Below are 23888 nucleotides of genomic sequence, written 5' to 3'. Positions count from 1 at the left end.
TTGAGTTAGATGTTGAGCTTGTTGACTTGTTGACTCAACCACCTACTCAACATCTCGTCTCAACATTGCAGGTCTAATAGGCACCCCAAGCTTAACATGGCCAAAACAAAATTCTTGATCTGTACCTCCCAAAATGTGCTTTTCCTACAGTTTTCCCCATCATGGTGAAATCACCCATTCACTCAGTTGCTCAGGCCAAAAACTCAGGACCCCTCTTTGTTTTTTCTCTTTCTCTGTACGCTACATCCAATCCTTTCTGCTCAATTTTGAAAATATAGCTTGAATTTCACAACTTCTCAGAACCTCCACTGCTACCACCCTAGTTAAAAACCACTCTCACCTCTGCTAGACTGTTGTCAGGGCCTCCTGACTGGGCTCTTGCTCCTTTTGTCTCACCACAGATCTGCACACTGCACCTGCAACATACATCTGATGATGTCAGCTCCCGTTCAAAATCTTCCAAAGGCTTCTCATCTCAGAATAAGCTCCCAGTTCTCCAACCGCATACCTTACCACCCTGTAGCCACATAAACTTCCTTGTTACTCCCCAATGTACCAGGCATAGTCTCTCCTCAGAGCCTTTGAACTTGTGTGGAATCTTCTTCTCTCCTCAGATAACCATATGGGGGAATAAAATGAGAGCAAAAGCCTGTGGATATCTAAATAGCACCCCCTTCACCCTTGCTTTATCTATCTCAAAGTTCTTATCATTATGTGACATTATATTATATACTTATTTGTATGTTTACTATGAGTCTTCCCCCACGAGAACGTTAGATTGCTGTCTTGTTCAGTACTGTGCATCCAGAGCCTGGAACAGTGCCTGGCACATAAGAGGGATCTAATAAATGAATGGGGGCTGGGGAGTGACATCAGAGTCAGAGGGTTCCTTGTCAAGCATGGAACTAGCACAAAGAGCATTGGATGAATTGGATGACAGCTGGAATCAGAGTAAGGTCGCCTTGACAAACAGTCCTATCCTGAACACTCCATTAGCTAAAACTTTTCTCATACTCTTAAATATTTTTCCATACCAGCGTTGCTGGATCTTAGGTCCCAAATCATGTCTTCCAGGCAGACCTAAGTGCTGCTTCCTTTGTGCTCCCACTACCCCTTCTGCCCACCCACACCAAACCGTCTCATCCAACAATGACAGGTCTCATGCAGCCTTGGCATGCACCCTCTCCCCCCCACCAGAGTTTCAAGAAAGCCAAGGCTGTGATTTGTTGTTCAGTTTATTCCCTGCCCCTCTGAGAGTGTGGCACAAGGCAGGCTCAGATGAAAGAATGCATTGGGTAGGCCTCTTAAAGCAAGGTCCCTCGGCTGGAACAATGTCAGGCAACTTTGCTGCTTGTACTGAAGGTGGTGATGTTGAGAAAACGTGGGCGCTGTGAAAGGCTTATGGTAACATACTTCTTGTGTTTGTGGACAGCGGGTCAAGGGCCCGGGATGGCCGCACAAACAGGCGTCCCGAGCCTAGGCCTTCACTTGCCCCAGCATCCCATTAATCCTTAATATTCAAATTCCGCCCACTAAACCAGCCCCTCGGCACCCAAGCCACCTCTTTTCCCCAAATGACGGCCGTCGGCAGCCAATCGGCAGCTAGAAGGGGCGTCCGCCCCTTTTTCCTTTGCCGGAACGGACACGAACTCCCGCCAATTGGAGGCGTCGCCGCCGAGGCTCCGCCCCGCCCCTGCCGTCGCACCCAATGGCGGGCCGGCTGGCAGCGGCGCCGGGGGCGGGGCGCGGGCGCGCAGGTGCAGCAGCGCACAGGCCGACCGGGAGGGCGGGGCGCGACGTCGGCCGTGCGGGGTCTCGGCGTCGGCGGCGCGCGCGCTCCCTCCTCTCGGAGAGAGGGCTGTGGTAAAAGCCGTCCGGAAAATGGCCGCCGCCGCCGCTGCCGCGCCGAGCGGAGGAGGAGGAGGAGGCGAGGAGGAGAGACTGTGAGTGGGACCGCCGCGGCCGCGGGTGGGGACCCTTGCTGGGGGGCGGGGGGTAGGGGCGGGACGTGGCGCGGGAGGGGCCCGCGGGGTCGGGCGACACGGCTGGCGGATGGCGTCCCTCCTCTCTACCCTCCCCCCCCCGCCGGGGGCGGGCCCCCCCCCCCCGGCCCGTTACCCGCACTTGCGGGTGACCGTCCTCGGCGCGGCCTCCCAGGGCTGCCTTCGCCTGATTCCCCCCGCCCTCCCGCCTTCGGCGCGCATCCCGGCCCCCGGCCCCGCGGGCACCCCTGTCGCCGGGGTTTCGCCTGTCGGGGCTGCGCGCGCGCGTCGTGCCCTTCGCGGGGCTTCGGGCCCGAGGCGCCGTCGCGCGCCCGCGGCCCCGGCCTCTCCCTGGATCGCGCTTTCCCGTCTCCCTCCCTCGCGCGCCCCCTCTCCCGTTACTCGGCCCCCCCACGGGCGCGCGTGCGCAGTCCGCCTCCCGTCGGGAGAGTGCGCCACAAGGGCTCCTGCGCTTTCACCCCCATCTCCAGGCTTTGCCTCCCCCTCCTTCTCGCCCATTCCATGACTTTCTGCCCCCACTGCGAGCGAGTTTCTTTCGCATCTACCAGGAACAAGTAGGTGGGAATTATTGTCCACCCACAAAAGGCACTAGACATTGTGTTCCTGACCCCACAGCTCATCAGAAAGAGGCGGTTATAGTTGCCATCAGGAGCCGTGGGTAGGGGACTGTGTCCGGCAGCACCTGAGGCTCTTCGGTGGGAGCGCGCCCCCAGGGCCTTTGGGGGTGCCGTGGCCTCAGAATACGAGCGCCCTCCCATCCTCCCCCCCCTTCGCCGGCGATCTTCAGTTACATAAGTGGAGTGGGACATAGTATGTGACGGGCTTCCATAGTCCTGGAGCGTGCCCTGCTCAAGATCACCAGTACCAGATGGGGCAAGTTCACCGCATCGCTGTGGCTCCTATCAGTTGGTCCCTGAAAGTTTATTTTCTTTTTAGTTTGGTTCTGAGTCACGCAAACTGAAACTCAGGTGACTTATTCGTGGCGTGGCAATGTTTTTGTGGTTTTGCACTGAAGACTTAAGGTCATTGTGAAGAGTCTAAAGATTGCTCTTACAGAGGAGACCGTTCATGGCATTGCTGAGTGTGGATCCAAGGGGGAAAAGCTGTCTCTGGAATACACCTCTGTGGCCGTCGCTTCTGTTGTGAGTGTGTTCGGTGTGGATTGGTCACAGCAGAAATGGGCTCCACCACAAAATTCATATTCCTGACTCATGGTCAGGCAGATGTGTGCTTCTGGTGTTTCCAGGAACAGGAACAGGCTCTGCAGAGCCATTCACACGTTGTGTCTCTGCTGTGCGGGATCAGTGCCCCAAATTGGAAGATGGTAGGATCAAATTCAGGGGGTGGTTGGTGATTGTGGAACCGAACCTACTGGCCTGGAGGCTGAGTGGCTTACACTTTGTAGGACTCTGGCAAGTTTTAGGCATTTTGTTATATTACAGAAATGAAGCATATTTGGGCCTTGGTAGTAAAATTTATTGTTAATAGGCAGTTACTATACAGGAGAAGTTTGGGTTTCATGGCCGGAATTTTCATCTGCATCTGAGTGATTTCAGCTAACAATGAGATTAACCTCTCCTCTTGGGTCCTTTGAAATATGCTGGATCTTTATTTTTTTTTAAAAAATCTGGATTTTTTTTGGTCTTTTGGGAATTTCCACGAGGGATTTACGGAAATAGGCTTATTTATGGGTTTTTTAGGACTTCTACTTAAAATCCTAGTCACGGAGCCTAGGAAACATTTGCTTTTATTTTGTTACCCAGACATATCAGAACCTTAAAGGGCACAATCAATCTAGTAGAAGTCCAGTTGATTGAATAAGTTGCCACAGAATACCCATTCATGACATGTCAGCCAGGTGGCCGGCCGATCACTGAGGTGCGTTCCCGTCTGCACACACAGATAACACGAGCTCACTTGAAGATTCCAAGGTTTGTACGTCTAAGCCTGAGACGTGACAGGACAAGGGCTCTGCTTTGTTGTGCGTCATGGGCAGTGCATTAGCCTCCTTGGGTGCCCCTCCAGTTAGTTGTTCCATCATATCCCTATCCCTTTAAACTGCACAGACAGCTTCCAGAATATAGTTTCTCTGCAAAGTGATTGGTGGCATCTGAAGTCATCATGTCCTAACAGCTTGAAGAAACCTTCTGTGGCTTTCTTGCCAGTACTGGCCTATCACACCATGCTCTTTTTTTTGTTGTTACAGATTTGCCTGGAATGCTTTAAACCTAGAGTCCCGGGTCTTTGTTTCACTTGATAGAGCATGATGCAGTCCAACCGTACTCCAACTTTTGCGCTGCGCTGCTTATGTTTCAGGAGGGTTAGAATACAATTTTGCATTCTATTTGCAATTTCCAGCCACAGCCATTGTTTCCCTGCCTGCCCTGCCTCTGTGTGGCTGAATTTAGTGGGGTGGGGAGGCAAGCTGTGGAATTTGACAGAAGAAGTGGCTAGATGAGTCCAATATGATTTTACCCCACCCGAATACCCCTTCCCCCATGTGGAGATGGCATGAGAAGCTCGCTTCTTGAACCTAGAATAAAGAAGAGCAGACGGAAAAGTGTCAGTTCCTTACTCGAGGGCGGTTTCCACCACTAATACACCTGCCCAGACTATTTACATTATAAATGATGTCTCCTGGAACCTGTAATCTTTTCTTTATTTTTTTAAAACATCTGTTTTATTTATTTATTTATTTTTGACTGTGTTGGGTGTTCGTTGCTGCGCGCGGGCTTTCTCTAGGTGCGGCGAGCGGGGGCTACTCTTGGTTGCAGTGCGAGGGCTTCTCATTGCAGTGGCTTCTCTTGTTGCGGAGCACAGGCTCTAGGCGCGCGGGCTCAGTACTTGTGGCTCGTGGGCTCTAGAGCACGGGCTCAGTAGCTGTGGCGCACGGGCCCAGTTGCACCGCGGCATGTGGGATCTTCCCGGACCAGGGCTCAAACCCGTGTCCCCTGCATTGGCAGGCGGATTCTTAACCACTGTGCCACCAGGGAAGCCCTGTAATCTTTTATAAAGGTGAATATCAGTGAAAAGCTTTTAATTGGCTAAGAGCAGTCTGTGGCCAGCCTGCCCAAGTTATGTATGAGAAGAAGAGGAGCACAGAAAATGTTTGGCATTTGTAGTAACTAGTGTTTTAAGTGCAGAAGTAGTAAAGCATTGATCCTAGACTGGTGGTTCCAGGGAGTGTGGCAGGACACCTGCTTGTTCTCACCACCCTCTGCTCTGGTGACATGCATGCAGACCAGCCTCATGTGGCCGGCAGACGCAACCTTTTTTCTTCGGTAGAGCATTACTGCCACTCCAATGGAAGGACCTTGTCCTCAATGCTTCTGTACCAGCCCTCTCCAGTCAAACTGCCATTGTCACCGCTGTGCCTTTACCTCATTTCGGGTAGGACGGATGTAAATGAGTTCCTCTTCCTGGGACTCACTGACACAAAAGTTGTGCTCTTCTGCCTTTACCTGGTCTCTTCTGCCTGCTTCTGGCAAGGAAGCTCTTCTTACTGAAAGCTTGATTTGCATGCCATTGCTTAAATACCTGGTTCCACCCCTTTGATGGTAGGTATGGTGTGTGGGGGAACTGAGTGGGAATGGGAATTGGGGGGCTGGCAGGGCATGCCCACTCCCGTGTTTAAGGGGAGTTGTGACCATTCCATTACAGAATAAAGCCTTGGCCTTTTTCACTTCTTCAAGGCACACTTGCGTTGGTTCTGCTGGTGTATGAATGTGTCTTTAGCATAGCTGTTTTACAGTACTGCAGAGGTCTGGACTCTTGGGAGCAATCCTTAGGAAGGGTTCAGTTGGCTTCTGTGCCTAAGAGCTGGGGGCACTATGTATATGGACCTGCAAATCATTGCTTTATTGGATCTTCACCTAAGTGCTCTCATTTGCTGGCTCTTTTTTTTTCTCCACGGAATCTTGAGTTATCAGAGATCTTAAAGTTTCAGAGCTAGAAGAAACCTTAGTCTAGCTCCCTCAGTTTACAAATAAAAATGCAATTTACCAAAAAAAAATGCAGCTGTGAGAAGTTGTGGCTTTTCCAGGGCCTCCCAGCCAGGGTGCCAGTTTGATTTTTATTATATGGCTAACTGAGTAATACTGTAACCTTGACTTCTGGGATTTCAAAGTGTTCTATGGCTCGAATGTTTAAGGGAATTATAAGGCCTCACTGCACCTCAACAGATAATTCCAGGTACCATCCTGGTAGTTACAGACCAGCAGTAAAAGACTTGGTTGGTGTTGCCCTTCCTCTGGGTTTGATTACATGAGTAATTGTTTGTGTGAAGAGTCTCTAAGTTATACACTCTAGGCTTTTTTTAGTCTAAAGATAAAAGTGCCACTCTTGGGCCAGCAAGGTATCAGAGATTAGCTAATATGGGGCAGTTTAGGTTTAACAAGGAAATGACGGTTATCTTGATAAAAAATAGAGTGACAAAAGACCTTTTTTGAACATGTGTTCAAAAGCAAAATAGAAACTATCAAGCTATTAACCCAGTTTGTTGAACATTTCGATTTCCTGATCTGAGAGGCTTAAAAGTGATTGCTCTAAAACAGACTTGTGTATTTTTGAGGATAGCTTTGGATCTCCCAGGGCACTTGGTTTCTCTTGGTGCTGCCTTTTTTCTCTCACGGTTAAAGCCCCTTTATGTAATGTTACAGCAGCGTGTTGCAACTTCAGCTGCTTTAAAATGAAGGGAGACTTTGCCTCTGGATTTCATGTGTTCTTCTTGGGATGACATTTTGATGTTGCATGTTCTCTTGAACATGTCTTCTCTCCCTGAGTATTTCTGTATGACATGTTGCAAGAAGTACTAACCAGAGATCGCTACTAACGGTATGTTTTATAGTGTCAAAATTTCCCTCAGAGGTGACAAGACCTGTGATAGTGTCGGTTCTAACATGCATGAGTCTTTCCTTTATTTTAGTACCGTGTGTTATATGTCAGTAAATTGCAGTTTATTCTTTGTTTCTAGCTAGGTAAGCCGGGAGATAGCATAGTACTTTGTCTGTATGTTTATCTTCAAAATGTCCCAAATAGCCCTGGGAAAAAGGTCGTGGAGCACAATGGGGGCTTTCAACTTACGATTTTCTTTGTTTTAGGCTCCATAAAAATACAGACTCACCAGTTCCTGCTTTGATGTGACATGTGACTCCCCAGAATACATCTTGCTTCTGTAGACCAGCTCCAACAAGATTCCATGGTAGCTGGAATGTTAGGGCTCAGGTAAGTAACCTTCCTTTTTTTTTTTTTAGTATATGTCCTGGTTTGGCCATCTGTTTTTAAAAAAAAAAAAAAGGAATAAAACAAGTTATACTACTCTTGGACAGTATAAAAGTACCCCAAAGACTAAAGACATAACTGTGCCAAACTGTGCCATATAATAAAAAAAAGTCACTTCCCTGAGCCCTGAAAGGTCAGTTTGGGTAGGGCTACTTGGTAGCCACAGTGTGATCTGGGGGCGGGTGTCAGATTAGAGCCGGAACTGGTGACCTGCACCTTCAGTTCACCTTCAAGCAGGTCAGCTGAGCTGAGAGCGCTTTGACTGAGCTCTTCACTTGCCGCTACTGCTGTCGCCTAGCGGCCTTCAGCACTGTGCTTTGTTTGCTTTGGTATTGGGTAAATGACTTCCTGGTCAACATTAGTGAGTGGCGGTAATGCATTTTCAGACGTGGGAACTGGTGTGTGGTCCCCTAGAAGGATGACATCCTGAAAGCTGTTGCCAGACAGCGGAGCCCATGGCTAATGGTGTGTGCTTGCCGCACTCCTCCCACGGGGACTGCAGAGAACACCCAGATACACTTCTGGCTCTTGAGACTCTAGAGCAGAATGAATGCCTTTTGAAAAGCTGGGAAGCTAAGTCATTTGAGTCTGACACTCAGAGGCTCTATCAGCTGCGCTTTGGGCTACTTTGGCGCCACTGCGTGGACTTAATTTCGTAAAAATGAGTGGTTCCCTAATTTCTCAACTGTCTGGCTCAATATCTTAAGCTTTTTTAGAGTAGGGGTCACTCCACACTTGATGTTTTGACATCCGGATTTCAAACATTCCATGTGGTAAGACAGAACGTTCTAATTTGATTTTTCCATTTCTTTTCCTAAGAAAAAATGTGAGTTTACACATATGCTGCCATTGTGATTCCAGCTGAGACCCTCAAGTAGCACTGTGCTGTATCTCTCTAGTGGTTTCTGACGCCTCAGTGTAAAGCCGTGTGGACATCCGTAACAGATCGCCCATTTCGGGGCTGTGCGAGGGGCAGAGTTTGGGTGGCAGAGAATAAAAGGTGTAGAAGGAAGTGAAGAGCATCACACTGCCTGCAAGTCCCAAGTTGGGTTTCACTCCTGATCCTGTGACTCAAATTGTCATTCCCGTTTACCGCTGCGGGCTGTGCTCTGGGCCCGGCCGACAGGGCGTTCTTTGTACGCCACGTATTTATGCTGGTGGGAGTTCTGTGGCTGGCGCTTTGTGCATTGTCTCAGAAATTGTGTGGACTAAATGTAACATAGGCAGTGAATGGGTTTCTTCTGATAGATATTAGGCCTAAGGGGGTGATTTATGTTTTAATAGTCTTTTTCTCAGATTACGAATGGATTTTAGAAGACAGTGGTGACTCTGTACAGTTTCTTCTAAGAAATGTAGAAAGGAAGAGATGTTTTTAAAAATATCTCTTATTACTTATGAATGGGAAAGACACGGCCATTTGAGCTTCAAGGAACTTAGAAGGTAATTCTCAAAGGACAGAACCTGTTTTTAATAGATAAGTGCTTGATATCTTGCTATTTTTCTCTTCCTTTTTAAGAAATTATAAAAATAATACATGCTTTTTATAGAAAGTTCAAACCATTTTAAAGTATATCAAGTAAAAAAGCGAAAGCTCCCCATTACTCTCCGTACCCACTACCCAGAGTAACTGCTGTTAATAGCTTAACGTAGATCCTTCTGAATCATCTTCTCAGGCTACACCAACATGCACCTTTTGTATTTTTGACAAAACAAGAATGGTATTGTACGTATTCTGCATCTATCCATGTGATGCGTTTCTCTGCCTCATTTCTGTTTAATAGCAGCGTGGTTTGGTGCCAATTTACTGTCATGTGTTGTCCCCCTATTGGTTTTCCCAATGGTTCACTTTTTAAGATGCTGTTGGATTGAACTTCCTCATGTGCCAGTCTTTTTGAAGAATGGCTACCTAGACTTGGAGTTACTGGAGTTACTGGTACTACCACATCACCTTCCAAAATGTCTATCCCATTTCCCACGACAGTCTTAGAAAGTGCCAGTTCCCATACCCTCCCAGAATTGGATATCCATCTTTTAAATTTGTGCTCCTTGGGTTATTACTGGGGTTGAATGTCAGTAGTCATTGGCCATTTGTATTTGGTCTTTGTGAATTGCCTGTTCATATTCTGCATTTATCCTTCCCTCGGGATATTTCTTTTTAAGTCAATTTATAAGGACTCTTAATGTATTAAGGAAATTAATTCTTTGTCATCATGCAGATATTTTTCCTACTTTGTTGCTGTGCATGGGCTTTCTCTAGTTGTGGCGAGCGGGGGCTGCTCTTTGTTGCGGTGCGTGGGCTTCTCATTGCGGTGGCTTCTCTTGTTGCGGAGTACAGGCTCTAGGTGCACGGGCTTCAGTAGTTGTGACTCGCGGGCTCTAGAGCGCAGGCTCAGTAGTTGTGGTGCACGGGCTTAGTTGCTCTGCAGCATGTGGGATCTTCCCGGACCAGGGCTCGAACCCGTGTCCCCTGCATTAGCAGGCGGATTCTTAACCACTGCGCCACCAGGGAAGCCCATGTCATGTATCTTTTGATCCTGCTTGTCTTTTTGATATATAAAATTTCTGTTATGGTTTCTTCTTTTGCTTTTATACTTAGAAAGTCCTTTCCTACTCTAAAAACATGACAATGTGCATCTGTATTTCCTTTCTTCCTAAAAAACTTGATGATGTGCTATATCCATATATACATATTTGATACATGCAAAAGAATCTTATAGGTAAGTTGTCCTGTGTTTTTTGTATGGTATTTAAAATACTTGTTTTTGTATTTAACTTTGCGGTGGGATGAGGTCTAGAGCCCACCTAGCCAGTTGTATCATAGCCATTTGGTGAACCAGTCATCCGGTCTTCATATGCTTCATCTGGTGTATCATATGCTGAGTTCAGGTGAACAAAGCATCTCTTACTTTTTTCTTTCTGAATTTTTTCTTTGTGAGGCTTGGTGGCAAGCCTGTCAGCAGATAATCATTTATTCATTCACCCAACAAATATTTTAGTCCCTGCTTTGAGCCAGGGACGGTGCTGGGCCCTGCAAGTACTACCTTCTTGACCAGGCAAGGGGTGGCGGGGTAGGCTACAGAAGTCATGATGCCAACTGCATGGCTACAGTGCTCATTCCGGAAGACTCAAGAAAATAGTGGATCTTCACAAAAGTAGGTTTTAGATAAACTAGGAGGAATCCAGAGGGTGTGTGTGTGCATGTGTGTGTTTTAAATTCTGACATAGAAGTTAAAGCTTTAGGGTAGACTGCAACATAAGCATAGTTTGTTTTCTAACTCATGTAATTGAAGGCTGATTTGTGTCTTGATTTATGATGAGGGCTTTTTGCTGTTAAAATAGTTCTATATTCAGCTGGCTTGGTTGTGATGGAATAAAAGTTGCGTACTGATAAAAATGGTAATTTTCTTCTATGATGATTTTGAAGCTTTCTGTAATAGCTGATTAAAAATAAAGACAGGATTTTGGTGACTATAATCTTAGGGGAACAAGTGTAATTTTTTGCAACTTGTATCATTTAAATCTAATAAATACCCTCAAAACTGAAGTGGAATCCTGATTTTTTTTTTTTTTAACTTAAAGAAATGATATAAATGATTTGTGATTAAGGAAAAGGCTTCTTGTATAAGGCTGAGGGGTTTTTTTAATGATGTTTTAGAATAGTTAGGTATATAGTACGGAATGAAAAAGGTGGTACAAAAGGTTACATGGTGTAAGATCTCCTTGCCACTCTGTCCCCAGACATCCATTTCTCTCCCTGAAGGCAGTCATCATTACCAGTTTCTTATTAATCTGTGTGTGTGTGTAATTTTTAAATTGTGGTAAAATAGTCATAATGTAAAATTTACTGTTTTAGCCATTATTAAGTGTACAGTTGAGTGACATTAAGTACATTCTCATTGTTGTGCAACCATCACCACTGTGTATCTCCAGAACCCTTTTTATCTTGCAAAACTGAAATGGTCCCCTTTAAACCATAACTCCCCATTCTTCCTTCCTCCCCCAGCCCCTGGCAATCACTCTTCTACTTCCTGTCTCCTGTGAAATTGACTCTTCTAGATACCTAATATTATTATATGTTTTTATATATGTGTTTATGTATATATTTTATGTATGTGTCTACACACACAAAGGTGTGTGTTTTTTTACCAAACAGTAACATACTGTGCGTATTTGCAGAGTTTGCTCTCTTTAGTTAATATATCTTGGTGATAGTTCGGTATCAGTTTCTGTAGAGCCACGTCACTCTTTTTAGGGTTGGGGTAGTAGTCCATTATGGATGCACCGTAATTTCTTTAAGTGGTTTTCTCTTGCTGGATATTTATGTTTCCATTGTTTTTTATTTCATTAACGCAGTAGTGAATAGTTTTTTACATAATACCATTTTGCTCACAGCCAAGTTTATCTGTAGGAAGAAATTCCTAAAGATGGAACTTGCTGGGTCAAAGGATATATGCATTTAAGCTTTGATAGATATTGCCAAATCAAGGAGGGCCTTTTAATTGCACAGTTTTAGAGAAAAAACTACATATGAGTAGACAAGCACAAAAATGTATGACTGCACTGCAATTTGTAGAGATTAGAGAGCTGTTTATTAGGCTAGGAAGAAATTGCTTTCAGCAGTTAGCACGAGAAAGCAAAATTTCAGAAGCTTCCATTTCATGACCTCATGTGAGCGGAGGCTGAGACAGGACCCTTTACTTGGCAAGGGGAACTTCAGCCTGTTCTTGTTTGTGAAATCTTGAAGAAAATGGAGCATTTTTATTTTGGTACTGTTCGAAGTTGCAGTGGCTCCTTGGGACTCAGGGTTGAAGAGTGCCGCAGCTGCTGGACGTTCTGTCTTTTTCGTATTGTAATATGCGTAAGGAATATCCAGGACCATATTGCAGTTGCTTCACTTGTCTTTGACCATGGTACTCTTATATTGCAATCCTTTATTCATTTACCCTGTACTAATTGAGCATCTATTATTTGTCAGTTCCTGTCCTAGATGCTAGGGACTGTTCCTAGCCTCAGTGGTCTTGTGGTCTAAAGGAAGACAGACAGGCAAATAGGCCATTACTTTACAAGGGGCTAAATGCTACAGTGGCCACTGAGGGTGCACATAAATATTGGAGGGATCCCACCTAGACTGTAGGGTAGGGTCAGGGAAGAGACTTCTTTGAAAAGTGACCCCCCCCCCAAGACCTGAACGATAAGGCAACATTAGCTAGTCCAGGAGAAAGTATGTGTGGAGGAGAGAGCAGCCCGTCTGCAGGCTCGGATAAGAGAGAACTGTCAGGCTGGCCGCGAGGGCTCAGGGTGCGGGGATGAGACAGGCAGGGGTCTCGGAGCAGCTGCGCTGGCAGAGTGTGCTGGTGGGAGATCAGACACAGCTGCGCCGGCTGTGCCAAATAGGCTCAGCTTCCCTTTCGAGCCGCCGCACTCTGAGAGCCACCGGAGCCCCCGGAGGCCGTGCCAGGCGCTCTGGCCACCCGGCCTGTTCCCCCCACCCCGCCCCTGCTCTCCAGGCCATCTGCCCTGAGTCGGCTGGTCGCCTACCCATCAGGCCCCTGGGGCTCCTGCTCCAGACCTCTTCCTGGAACCTTCCTTCCCTCCACTTCTGCCCCAGGGCTTCACTCTGACACTCGATACTGCGAGGAGGGAGACAGCTTGCCTGGCGTGTGAGTCAACTATGGGACCAAACGCACTGCTTAGTTCTGATTTTTATTTATTATTTTTTTGCCAAGACTTTCGTGGTGAAGGAAGCAGTGCATGAACAAGCTCACTCCTGTCTTGTCAAGGACCAGGTCCACCCTGATGAGCCCCTGTGGACGGCGCCGCCGTCATCCCCGCGAGCCCGGGCTCGGGCGGTGGGCTCCTTGGCGCCTGCTGCTCCGCGCTCGTGCTCCTGCAGGCCATCCCAACCCTGCTGCTTCTCAGGTCCTGCCTTCCCACAGGCCTCCTGGCCCTCTTACTCCCTGTCCTCTGCACTCTACTCGGGGGTAGACTCGGGTACTTTCTCTTCATACTCCGGAAATGTTAGCAGTTTGCCCAGTTCACGTCAGCCTCCTCTTACGGAACTCGAATGGGACAGCTCCAGTGACACCCTAGCCTATGGTTGCACTTGCCGCTCTGTCCCCCGAAGGTGATGGGCATACTCCCCATGCGTGCTCTATGCTGTGTTCCACGTGCCAGTATATAACATTCAAAAGTGTTTTGCAAATTTACAGGATGGTATCCTACTGTATGTGACATTCTGCAGCTCGCTCTTTTCACGCTATACTTGGCCTTTTGAGCCTGGTCCATGTTGCTCTGTGCAGGCCTTCATTCATTTAACATGTCTCCTTGTGCTGTGGAAACATCTTTACAACCAAAGTCCCACCAGAGCCCTGAGGGAGAATGGAATTGTGGAGAAACAAGGATTGACATCTGGTTTATGTTTACATCCTTTGGGTCTATTAACCGAGAAGAAGATATTTTTATTTCTGTGTTTGTGAAAGCTTTCCACAAAAAAAGGCATCCATTTTCCAGACTTATTAATAGAGCAGTCCGAAGGTTTTATTTTTAGATTTGAAAGAAATCAAAGAAGGCTTCTGAGATATGCACATTTCCCTTCATTCCCATCTCCTTTGCAACGTTTCACGTTGCTGCTAAGACACCAACTTGAGCACTTTTCAGCATGAGCTGACTTTGTACATGTAAATTATTTTTGAAAAATTAAAGCATTTTCATTTTTCTGGGGTTTCTAGTGGTACTTTAGTTTTGACATTTCCTTGAAAAGTTGTATTTTAAATTTGTATATACATTTTTAGTAACTTATTTTTAAAATATAAATTTCTGTGTGTTTGTGGGGTTTGTGTTTTTGTAAACAGCAGAAGCTATTAGTCCATATTAAGTACTAATTCGCTCTAATATTTTCAGCTGTTTTTGGAATTACACTTGGCAAAAAAATAGACAGATGTCTGCAGTTGTGACAGTTTGTCTTTTTGTTCCTTTTAACTCCAGAATAAATAATTCTAGTGAATTTTTTTCTAGGTTTGTAAGAACACGGGAATGATTCAATTCATCATAATAAGTAGTTAGGGAAGGTTGAAAGTCTTTTTTAAGTGGTATCACTGTAAGAAACTGTTAATACAGCTTGTAAGCAACTGTATAAAATTTCTTAACCACTCTTCCAGGTTGTTTAAGACAAAACAAAATGAACAACCAAACAAAAACTATTCATTACGCTCTTTATTTTTTAATTACATAAGTAAAGCATCATTGTAGAAAATTTAGAAAATGCGTATGGAAATCACTCTGGAAATTCCACCATGCAGAGGAAACTGCTGTTACTGTTCGGTGTATATCTTTCTAGACTGAGAGTTCTGACTCAGGGTTGAGAAGTCAGGGGTTCTGTAACCTTGGATGGAAAAAACACTCCATCTTTATTTTCACTAACCTCTCACTGAAAATTTTATGACAAATATAGGCAGCAGACCATGGTAGTATTAGGAGTACCTGTGATTTTGTCACCAATAGAGATCAAAGATGCTTTCATATCATATTACAATTACAGAGATTTTGAAATATCACTTGTGTTCATCACAATTCAGACTTAGTTATCAGACCCACCTGTAGATTTGGCTGTTTAGTGGCTTACTAAAGAAGCACATTACTCTAGCACCAATTCTCGAAGTAAGTTGTTAATCAATTTCTATGCATTTTATTTTATGCACTTCAAAACATTCTTCTGAAGAGTGGGGCCCATGGCATAAAAAGATTAAGAATGCCGGTTGTGTCCATTATACTGTGCAACTACAAATACAAGAACAGCCAGCACTTGAGTGGTCACTGTGTTGGGGAAAGAGATCAAGGAAAGCCCTAAAGCACAGGTGCAATAAAGAGAGACAGAATGACATTAAAACTTAGTTCAAATTATTATATCAAATATTTTTTATGAACACATTTAGTGTTTTCCAGATACTGTGCAAAGTGTAATGCAACTACAACTGGCAAATAATAGCCTAAAAGTTACCTTTGCTATTGGTATTTTAAACATTCTTCTAGAGTCTTCCTTATGCACCTGTGTGCATGCATATATGTTGTTTTAGATAAATGGGATCATATAGTATGTGCTGTTGTAACTTGCCTTCTTCCCTCAATGATAATGTTGTAGATATCTTTCCATGTCACTAAAAACATAATATCATCACTTTTCCCTAAAATGAAAATAACTTAATTGTATTTTCTAATTATAAAAGTAATATCTGTTTCATGAAAAAAAATGTTTTTTAGAAAATATAGAGAGAGGAAAAGTAAGAATTGCCCATAAATCTGCCGTCTACAGATAGATAACGTCTGGATAATATTTGTTTTTTACAGAAGGACTCTTTTTTAAAAAATAATATTTATTTATTTGGCTGCACCGGGTCTTAGTTGCGACATGTGGGATCTTTAGTTGTGGCACATGGGATCTTTAGTTGAGGCATGCAGGATCTAGTTCCCTGACCAGGGACTGAACCTGGGCCCCCTGCATTGGGAGCGCGGAGTCTTAACCACTGGACCACCAGGGAAGTCCCTGAATAATGTTTTTACATCATTTTTAATGACCATCTGACATTTTATTGATGGCTATACCTTGATTTAATTAGGGTTGTTTCCATTGTTTCTGTGCTTTCATTGCTCCAGATGATGGGTATGGCTGTGTGCTGACCATTCTACTCTGTGCCTGTGTCTCCAGCTTGCGTCTCTAACCTCTCACTTGAGCCCCACATTGGATGGCCTCTTCAGTGTTTCCCCTGGAGTTGCTCATAGACATCTCAAATGTAACAAGTCCCAAACAGAACTCTTGCTTTTTTTTTCCCCCCCTTCAAATATGCTTCTCTTCCTAGTTTCTATCTCATTAAATAACATCAGCATCCACCCAGTTACCGATCTAAAATCCCAGGAGTTGTCCTTGATTCCCTTCTTTTCCTCACCTTCCTCTAATTCACCAGCAAGTCCTGTGGGCCTCTACATTCAAAATGTACCCCAGAACCAACAACTTCCCACCATCTCCACTAAGACCTTAGTCCTCGCCACAGGTCACTTCACTGATGGATGCAGTGGGACTTTGGGTGACATATTAAACAGCTTTCTCACCAACATTAGGAAACACTACATGTTTCATAGGCCTATTTGTTACAATGGCACTTAATTCTAAATGATGGAATTGTTCCACATTTCATAACTTTTTCATCTGACCAATACAGTTCAGTTTAAGTACTGAGTTCCTTGCTGCTCTGTGCTGAAGGATATGCAGTTCATCAGGCTGTCACCCAGTCATTCATTCCATGATGGAGTCAGGTGTCTACAGTACCTGGGGCACTGTGGTAGGCAGGCTGTAGGGTGACTGAGACAGATTGGTATCTCTCCTCATGGAGCTTAAGTTTGGCTGGAGAGACAGACTTTAAATAATGCACAAGTAATTATGTAATTACAGTGGGTTAAGTGCTCTAAAGGACAAGCTGGGGGGAGTGTTCACTGTGATCATATGTAATGGAGGAACAGCTGAGCCTTGGGAGGGATAAGGAGGCCTGCCCTAAGAAGGCAGTGCTGAAACGGGGAACCAAGGGGTGAACAGACGTGGGCAAAGCACAGAGTGGAGGAGGGCTTTCCCGATGGAGAAGAGCATGTGTGAAAGCCCTGAGGCTGGCAGGAGCTTAACCATCAGAGAGAGATACTTAAGCAGCCCTGTGTGGCTGGAGCAGAGCAGGGGTGGGGGGATGACAGAGATGCAGGGTGAGAGGTTGACGAGCTGGGTGCAGGATTTTAAAATTTATTTTATTTATTTATTTTTGGCTGCATTGGGTCTTTGTTGCTGCACGCGGGCTCTTCTCTAGTTGCAGCAAGTGGGGGCTACCCTTCCTTGTGGTGCACGGGCTTACTGCTGTGGCTTCTTTTGTTGCGGAGCATGGGCTCTAGGCGCGCGGGCTCAGTAGGTGTGGCTTGTGGGCTCTAGAGCACAGGCTCAGTAGTTGTGGCGCACGGGCTTAGTTGCTCCATGGCATGTGGGATCTTCCCGGACCAGGGCTTAAACCCGTGTCTCCTGCATTGGCAGGCGGATTCTTAACCACTGTGCCACCAGGGAAGCCTTGGGTGCAGGATTTTTGATGTTAATGTCAGAGCAGTAGGAAACTATTGAAGGGTTAGGTTGCTTGGATTTTGATTTTTTTTAATCAAAATATTACAGCCACTTGATAACAACATAACCTCTCTCAAAGGAGGTTATGGTGAAAACAGCAGTCTACCCCTCCTCCTTCCTGTTCCATGACCTAGAGATGCCAGCTTTTAACGGTTTCTACTTTTAGTTTCTTTGATGGTTACCGTCAAAACTAAATTGTATGCTTATACATCTTTTTTGATTTGACAACGTTGGGGAGTTATGTTAACTCCCTGAAATGAAAGAAGACAACTTAGCTTATATCACCTCCCTTGTTGAGATTCATATTCACGTTTTCTCTGTAACTGTAAACAGTGGTTCCTGTTCTGTCACCTTTAGTCCATATGGCACTTCCCCACTATATAAGGGGATATAATGACCCTGCATCAGTATAAATGCTGAATCTTTGCCTTTGATTACTAAATTCCAGAGTAAGGAGTTGGTGTAGTAATCATCTCAAATGGTGGCAAAATATTTGCTGTTGTATTTTCTGTTGTCTCATGTCAGTATGGATTCATGGAGTTTTATTTATTAAATGTTTTACAGTTCAGCCAAAGTCACTATTCGTTTTTGATCAAATTATTCCAAATTTGGTCAATGAGATTCCCTTTATGCTGGTGTCATCTTGGCATATCCTTATTAATTAGTCTTTGAGTGATGTTTTGCTTTCTGGCACAAGACATTCCATCCCAATGTGTGCTTTTCCTACCCTGGAACTGGTTCCAAGAGCTCTGGATCCTTTTAGTGGGAAATGGTATTTAGAATCCAAGATTTGGGTGTTAGATATGCACACTCTTACTGGGGTGATATTGTATCTAGGCTCTTGCAGTGGGCAAAGCTAGAAAACTTTGAAAAAATTTCTTAACTCATAAATACATAATGATATCTACAATGGAAATTTAACATTACAACGTTTGTCTTTAACTTTTATTTTATCCTTGTATATGTTTTTCTTACACAAAAAGTGTTCATTCCTAATTAACATTAACAGTTACTTATTTGCTTTATCTTGTAATATACATAAAATAATTATAAAATTGTAATACCAGTATTGCTACTAACAATAAAAATCCTGAACGAAGTTTGTTTCTTTTTGTCATTAGGATGTATCTCACCAAGGATGTAAAATCAAGATTATTGTGCTCAAAAGTCACTTGGGGAATTTGCTTCTAGTAGTAGTGAGGTAGCTCATCTTGGAGTATCCCCCACTCCCTTGCAGATAACAGCTAAAAACGCAAAGACAAAAATAAAAAACAACTATTTAAAGGCACTAGAGAGTGATTAAAGCAGGCAGAAACTGGAGGGAAGTTGATACTTGGAAGAAAGGAACTGCATTAGATGAATTTCCTGTTTATAACGGCTTTTTACCCAAGGGCAGTCCTAGTCAGTGCTGCTTCAGGGAGACAGAGACTTGGATAGAGACCTATAATCTCAAGGGTTAAGGACTCAGAGGACTGAAGGCACAAATCCTGGAAAGCAGATAGCCACGGGCAGTTAGGGTGGGGGGCGGGGGGCGGGGGGCAGCAAATTCTCCATATAAACTCTAGCTAAGGCCAAAGGAATAAACTGATTTCAACTGCTGCCCACCATAGGGAAGACAGTTTGGAGTCTGAGTCCTATCAAATTAACTGCCTGCTAAAATAAAACATCGGTACTCTTCATTGGAACATAATAGAATCCAAAGTCTGACAGTGTATCACTCAAAATATCTAGACGTTTGAAGAAATAGGAAAAATGTGACCCTTACTCAAGAGCAGGGATAAGCAAATTTTTTTCTGTACATAGTAACTATTTTAAGCTGTTATAACTGTGCTCAAGAACATAAAAGAAAATATGCTCATAATGAAAGAACAAATTAGTGGTCCTAAAAGCCAGTCTTATCAATAACACATTAAATGTAAATGGACTAAATGTTTCAGTGAAATGGCAGAGATTGTAAGCTGAATTAAAAAGCAAGACCCAGCATATGTTGTCTTTAGGATAAACAGTTTTAATATAAAGACTCAGCTAGCTTAAAAACAGAAGGATGGAAAAAGATATACCATGCAAACAGTAAGCGTAGGAAAGCTGGAGTGGCAATACTAATATCAAAAAAAGCAGACTTCAAAACAAAGGATATTACCAGAGATTAAAAGACACATTTCATAATGATAAAAGGGTCAGTTCATCAGGAAGAAATTAACTGTCATAAATGTGTATGTGCCTAATTACAGAGCTGCAAAATACATGAAGAAAAATTAGCAGAATTACAGAGAGAAATAGACAAATCCGTAATTGTACTTGACAGTTTTAGTACCCCTCTCTCAATAATTGGTAGAACTAGACCAAAAAATCAGTAAGGATGTAGAAGATCTGAGTATTACCAGCCACATTTATGCAATAACATGCTCAACAACTGCAGAACACACATTCTTTTCAAGTGTACATGATACAGTTCAACAATGTATTATTTGCTGGACCATAAAACAAGTCTCCATAAACTTCAGAAGCTTAAGATCCTACAGATTATGTTCTTTGATCAGAATGGGATTAAATTAGAAACCATAACAAAAGATTAGGGGAAAAAACCCAAATATTTGAAAATTAAACCACACATTTTTGAATAACCCATGGGTCAAAGAAGAAATCACAAGAAAAACTAGAGAAGATTTCAAGTAATAATGAATTATAATGAAAATACAACATATTTAGTGTTATAGGGCGCAGCTAAAGGAATACTTAGAGGGAAATTTATAGCTTTAAATGCATTTATTAGAAAAGAAAAAAGGTATAAAATCAGTGATCTAAGATTCCATCTTAAGCTAGGCAAAGTAGAGCAAAGTAAACCCAAAGTAAGTAGTGGGAAGGAAGGAAGTGACAAAGGTAAGAGCAGAAATTTATGAGATAGAAGACAAAGAGTAGAAAAAATTAACAAAACCAAAATATATCAACAAAGTTGATAATCCCCTGGCCAGACTAATGAAGATAAAAAGAAAAGCACGTAAGTTGCCAGTATCAGGCATAAAAGGGGATATTACCAAAGCCTCTTCAGACATTAAAAGGATTATAAGGGAATGTTATGAACAAGTTAAATTGACAACTTGGGTGAAATGGACAAATTCCTTGAAAAAAAGGACATATAAAAATCGACATAATATGAAATAGAAAAAAGCCCTTCATTTAGTAAAAAGATTCAATTCATTATCAAAAAAATTTTCCACAAAGAAAACTCTAGGCCCATCTGGTTTCACAGCTGAATTTCATCAACCATTTAAGAAATAACACCAATCTTACATAAACATAAGCTTTTAGAAAATAGAGGAGGAAGAAGAAATACTTTGTAGTTTGTTTTATGAGTCTAACATAACCCTGATACTAAATCTTACAAAAGACATTACATAAAAAGAAAATTACAGATCATTATCCCTCATGAGCATAAATGTCGAAGTCTTAATAAAATATTAGCAAATGAAATCTAACAGTATATTAAAAAGATAATATATCAACCAACTCAGGCTTATCACAGGAATGCAAATGTGGGGTAACATTTAAAAACCAGTCTGTAATTCACCACATTAAGAGGATAAAGGAGAAAAACCATATGATAAACTCAATAAATATAGAAAAAGTATTTGACAAAATTCAGTGCTCATTTGTAATAGAAACTCAGCAGATTAAGAATAAGAGGGAACTTCCTCATCTGATAAAGTGCCTTAAGAAAGAGATACATATAAATTGTATTTAATGATGAAATATTGAACATGTTACCCTTAAATCAGGGAAAAGTTCTAACCATTGTAAGGCAAGAAAAAAGGTAAAAAGCATTAATATTAAAGGAAGTGAAACTGTTTGTTTTGGGAGGTAATGTAGAAATTTGACAGAATCTATAAGAGAGAAAGATGTACTAGAACAAAAAAGTGAATTCAGCAAGGTCTCAGGATACAAGGTCAATTTTACAAAAATTAACTGGAAATGAAATTTACAGTGCAGTCCCATTAGGAATAATTTAATGAAAAATGTACAAGGTCTGTACACTGAAGCTGGAAACATTGCTGAAAGAAATTAAAGACCTAAATAAATAGAAAGATATACCATGTCCATGGATCGAAAGACTAATCTTTACAACAATTCTAAAATGTATATGGAAATGCAAAGTACCTAGAATATCCAAAGCAATCTTGAAAAAGAGCAAAATTGGAACACTTATACTACCTGACTTTGACTTACTGTAAAGCTACAATAATCAAGACTGCCTGGTACTTGTATAAGGATAAACACATAGTTCAGTGGAAGAGACTAGAAAGCCCAGAAATTGACCAAACTTCTATGATTGATTTTTAACAGAGGCGCCAGAGCAATTCAGTGTGAGAAAGGAAAGCCTCTTCAGCAAATGGTTCTGTTCATACCAGACAAAAAGGAACCTTGACCCTACCCATATTAGTTGCCTAAGGCTGCTATAACAAAATACCACAAACTGGATGGCTTAAAACTCAAGGTGTCCTCAGGCCCATGCTCCCTCTGAAACCTGTAGGGAAATCCTTCCTTGCCTCTTCCTAGCTTCTGGTGATTTGCTGGCAATCTTTGGTGTTCCTTGACTTACAGCTGCGTAACTCCAGCATCTGCCTTCCTCATCATGTGGTGTTCTCTGTGTTGTGTCTGTATCTTCACATGGTTATCTTCTTATAAGGACACCAGTCATATTGGATTAGGTACCCACCCTACTCCAGGATGACCTCATCTTAACTAATTACATCTGCAATGACCCTATTTCCAAATAAGATCACATGCTTAGGTGCTGATCACATTCTTAGGTACTGGGGGTTAAGGCTTCAACATATCTTTTTTGAGGAGGACACAATTTAACCTGTAACACTACCTCACACCAAACATGAAAATTAATTCCAGATGGATTATGAATCTAAATATAAAGCTATTAGGAAAAAACAGAATATCTTCACAATCTGAAGATAAAGGTTTCTTAGGATACAGAAAGCAATAATTATTAAAGGAAAAAATGGGTACATTGGACTTCATTAAAATACAAAACTTTTGCTCTTCAAAAGATACTATTAAGAAAATGAAAAGACAAGTCACTGAGAAAATAGTTGAGACAAGTCGCAAATAGAAAGTCATATATCTGACAAAGGACATATCCAGAATATATAAAAAACTCTTATAACTCAATAATAAAAAGAATCTATTTTTAAAACAGGAAAAGATTTTAGAAGTACTTCATAAAGGAAGGCATCTGAATGATGACCAGTATTCCCACGAAAAAGTGCTAACATTAGTCATCAGAGAAATGCAAATTAAAGCCACAGTGAAGTACCACTACACACCCACTGGAATGGCCAAAACTGAAAACTGACAACACCAAATGTTGCTGAGGATGTGGGATGGGGCTGCCTGGAAAGTGGTGCCAGGGAACTTTTGTGGCCATGGTAACATCGTCTATCTTGATAGGGGTTTGGCTTATACAGGTGCATGCACTTGACAGAGCTCATCAAATGATACCTTTAAGATTTGTCATTTCACTGGATGTAAATTTTACCTAAAAAAATGAAACTGAATTTTCATCTCTTGTTAATGATATGCATGCTGAAGTGTTTGGGGATGAAGTGTACTGCTGAACTTTGAAATGCATCACAAATAAGATGGATTGATGGGTAGATGAATCATGTCAACAATGGTAGAATCTGGGTGATGAGTATGTGGGTGTTCTTTGTACAATTTGTTCAATTTTTCTGTATGTTTCAAATTTTTCTTTATAATGTGTTGGAAAAAATGTCACTTGGAATAATTCTTTTCTGTGTGGTTATGTTACTGATTTGATATAGTTAGGTTTATTTGTGTTCAGTTTTGTGGTTTGCTTTTTTCTCTTTATTTTTGGAATATATAAAGTATTTGATGGTTCAGAAGTCAAGCCTAATCTGATTGGGGAATTGCTACTTTACCAAACTTTCTTTAGTTACGATTGTGGAATCACAAAAAGTTACAATTGTCATAATCATTCTTTATATTAATATCCTATATGCACACTTTATGTACACGTAAACAACATGTATGGGTTTTGTAATTCTCTTTTGTTATATTTATTCTGATTACATTTATTGAAATGAAATTTCGTATCTGTTGAATCTAGTATAACAGGCTTGAATTTAAAAGAAAAAAAAAAAAGCCAAGGGCTTCCCTGGTGGCGCAGTGGTTGAGAGTCCGCCTGCCGATGCAGGGGACGCGGGTTCGTGCCCCGGCCCGGGAAGATCCCACATGCTGCGGAGCGGCTGGGCCCGTGAGCCGTGGCCGCTGAGCCTGCGCGTCCGGAGCCTGTGCTCCGCAACGGGAGAGGCCACAACAGTGAGAGGCCCGCGTACCGCAAAAAAACAAAAACAAAAGCAAAAAAGCCAAGCCTCAGATGGTAACTAGACTTGTGGTGGTGATCACTTTGTAATGTATACAGAAGTCAA

The 23888-nt window shown here is 42.8% G+C and overlaps 1 protein-coding gene across 2 annotated transcripts in view; it reads left to right on the top strand.

Annotated features, from left to right (window-relative positions):
- The first annotated feature begins 1821 nt into the window (after nt 1-1821).
- Nucleotides 1822-23888, top strand: part of MECP2 (methyl-CpG binding protein 2) — a 61240-nt gene continuing 39173 nt past the window's right edge. Inside the window, exons 1-2 of one of the 2 annotated variants that reach the window (XM_027097962.1) lie at nt 1835-1943; nt 7103-7226. In XM_027097962.1, the coding sequence (XP_026953763.1) occupies nt 7201-7226 (26 nt within the window). In that variant the 5' untranslated portion in view covers nt 1835-1943; nt 7103-7200. Of the gene's footprint in view, nt 1944-7102; nt 7227-23888 lie in introns of both variants that reach the window. The other variant, XM_027097961.1, reaches the window with a different exon arrangement.

Source organism: Aethalodelphis obliquidens, unplaced genomic scaffold (assembly GCF_003676395.1).
Source record: "Aethalodelphis obliquidens isolate GAN/ISIS:26980383/991018 unplaced genomic scaffold, ASM367639v1 scaffold118, whole genome shotgun sequence".
In the NCBI taxonomy this organism is placed as follows: domain Eukaryota; kingdom Metazoa; phylum Chordata; class Mammalia; order Artiodactyla; family Delphinidae; genus Aethalodelphis; species Aethalodelphis obliquidens.
Note: the sequence above shows the minus strand (reverse complement) of the source record. Positions and strands in the feature narration are given on the sequence as shown.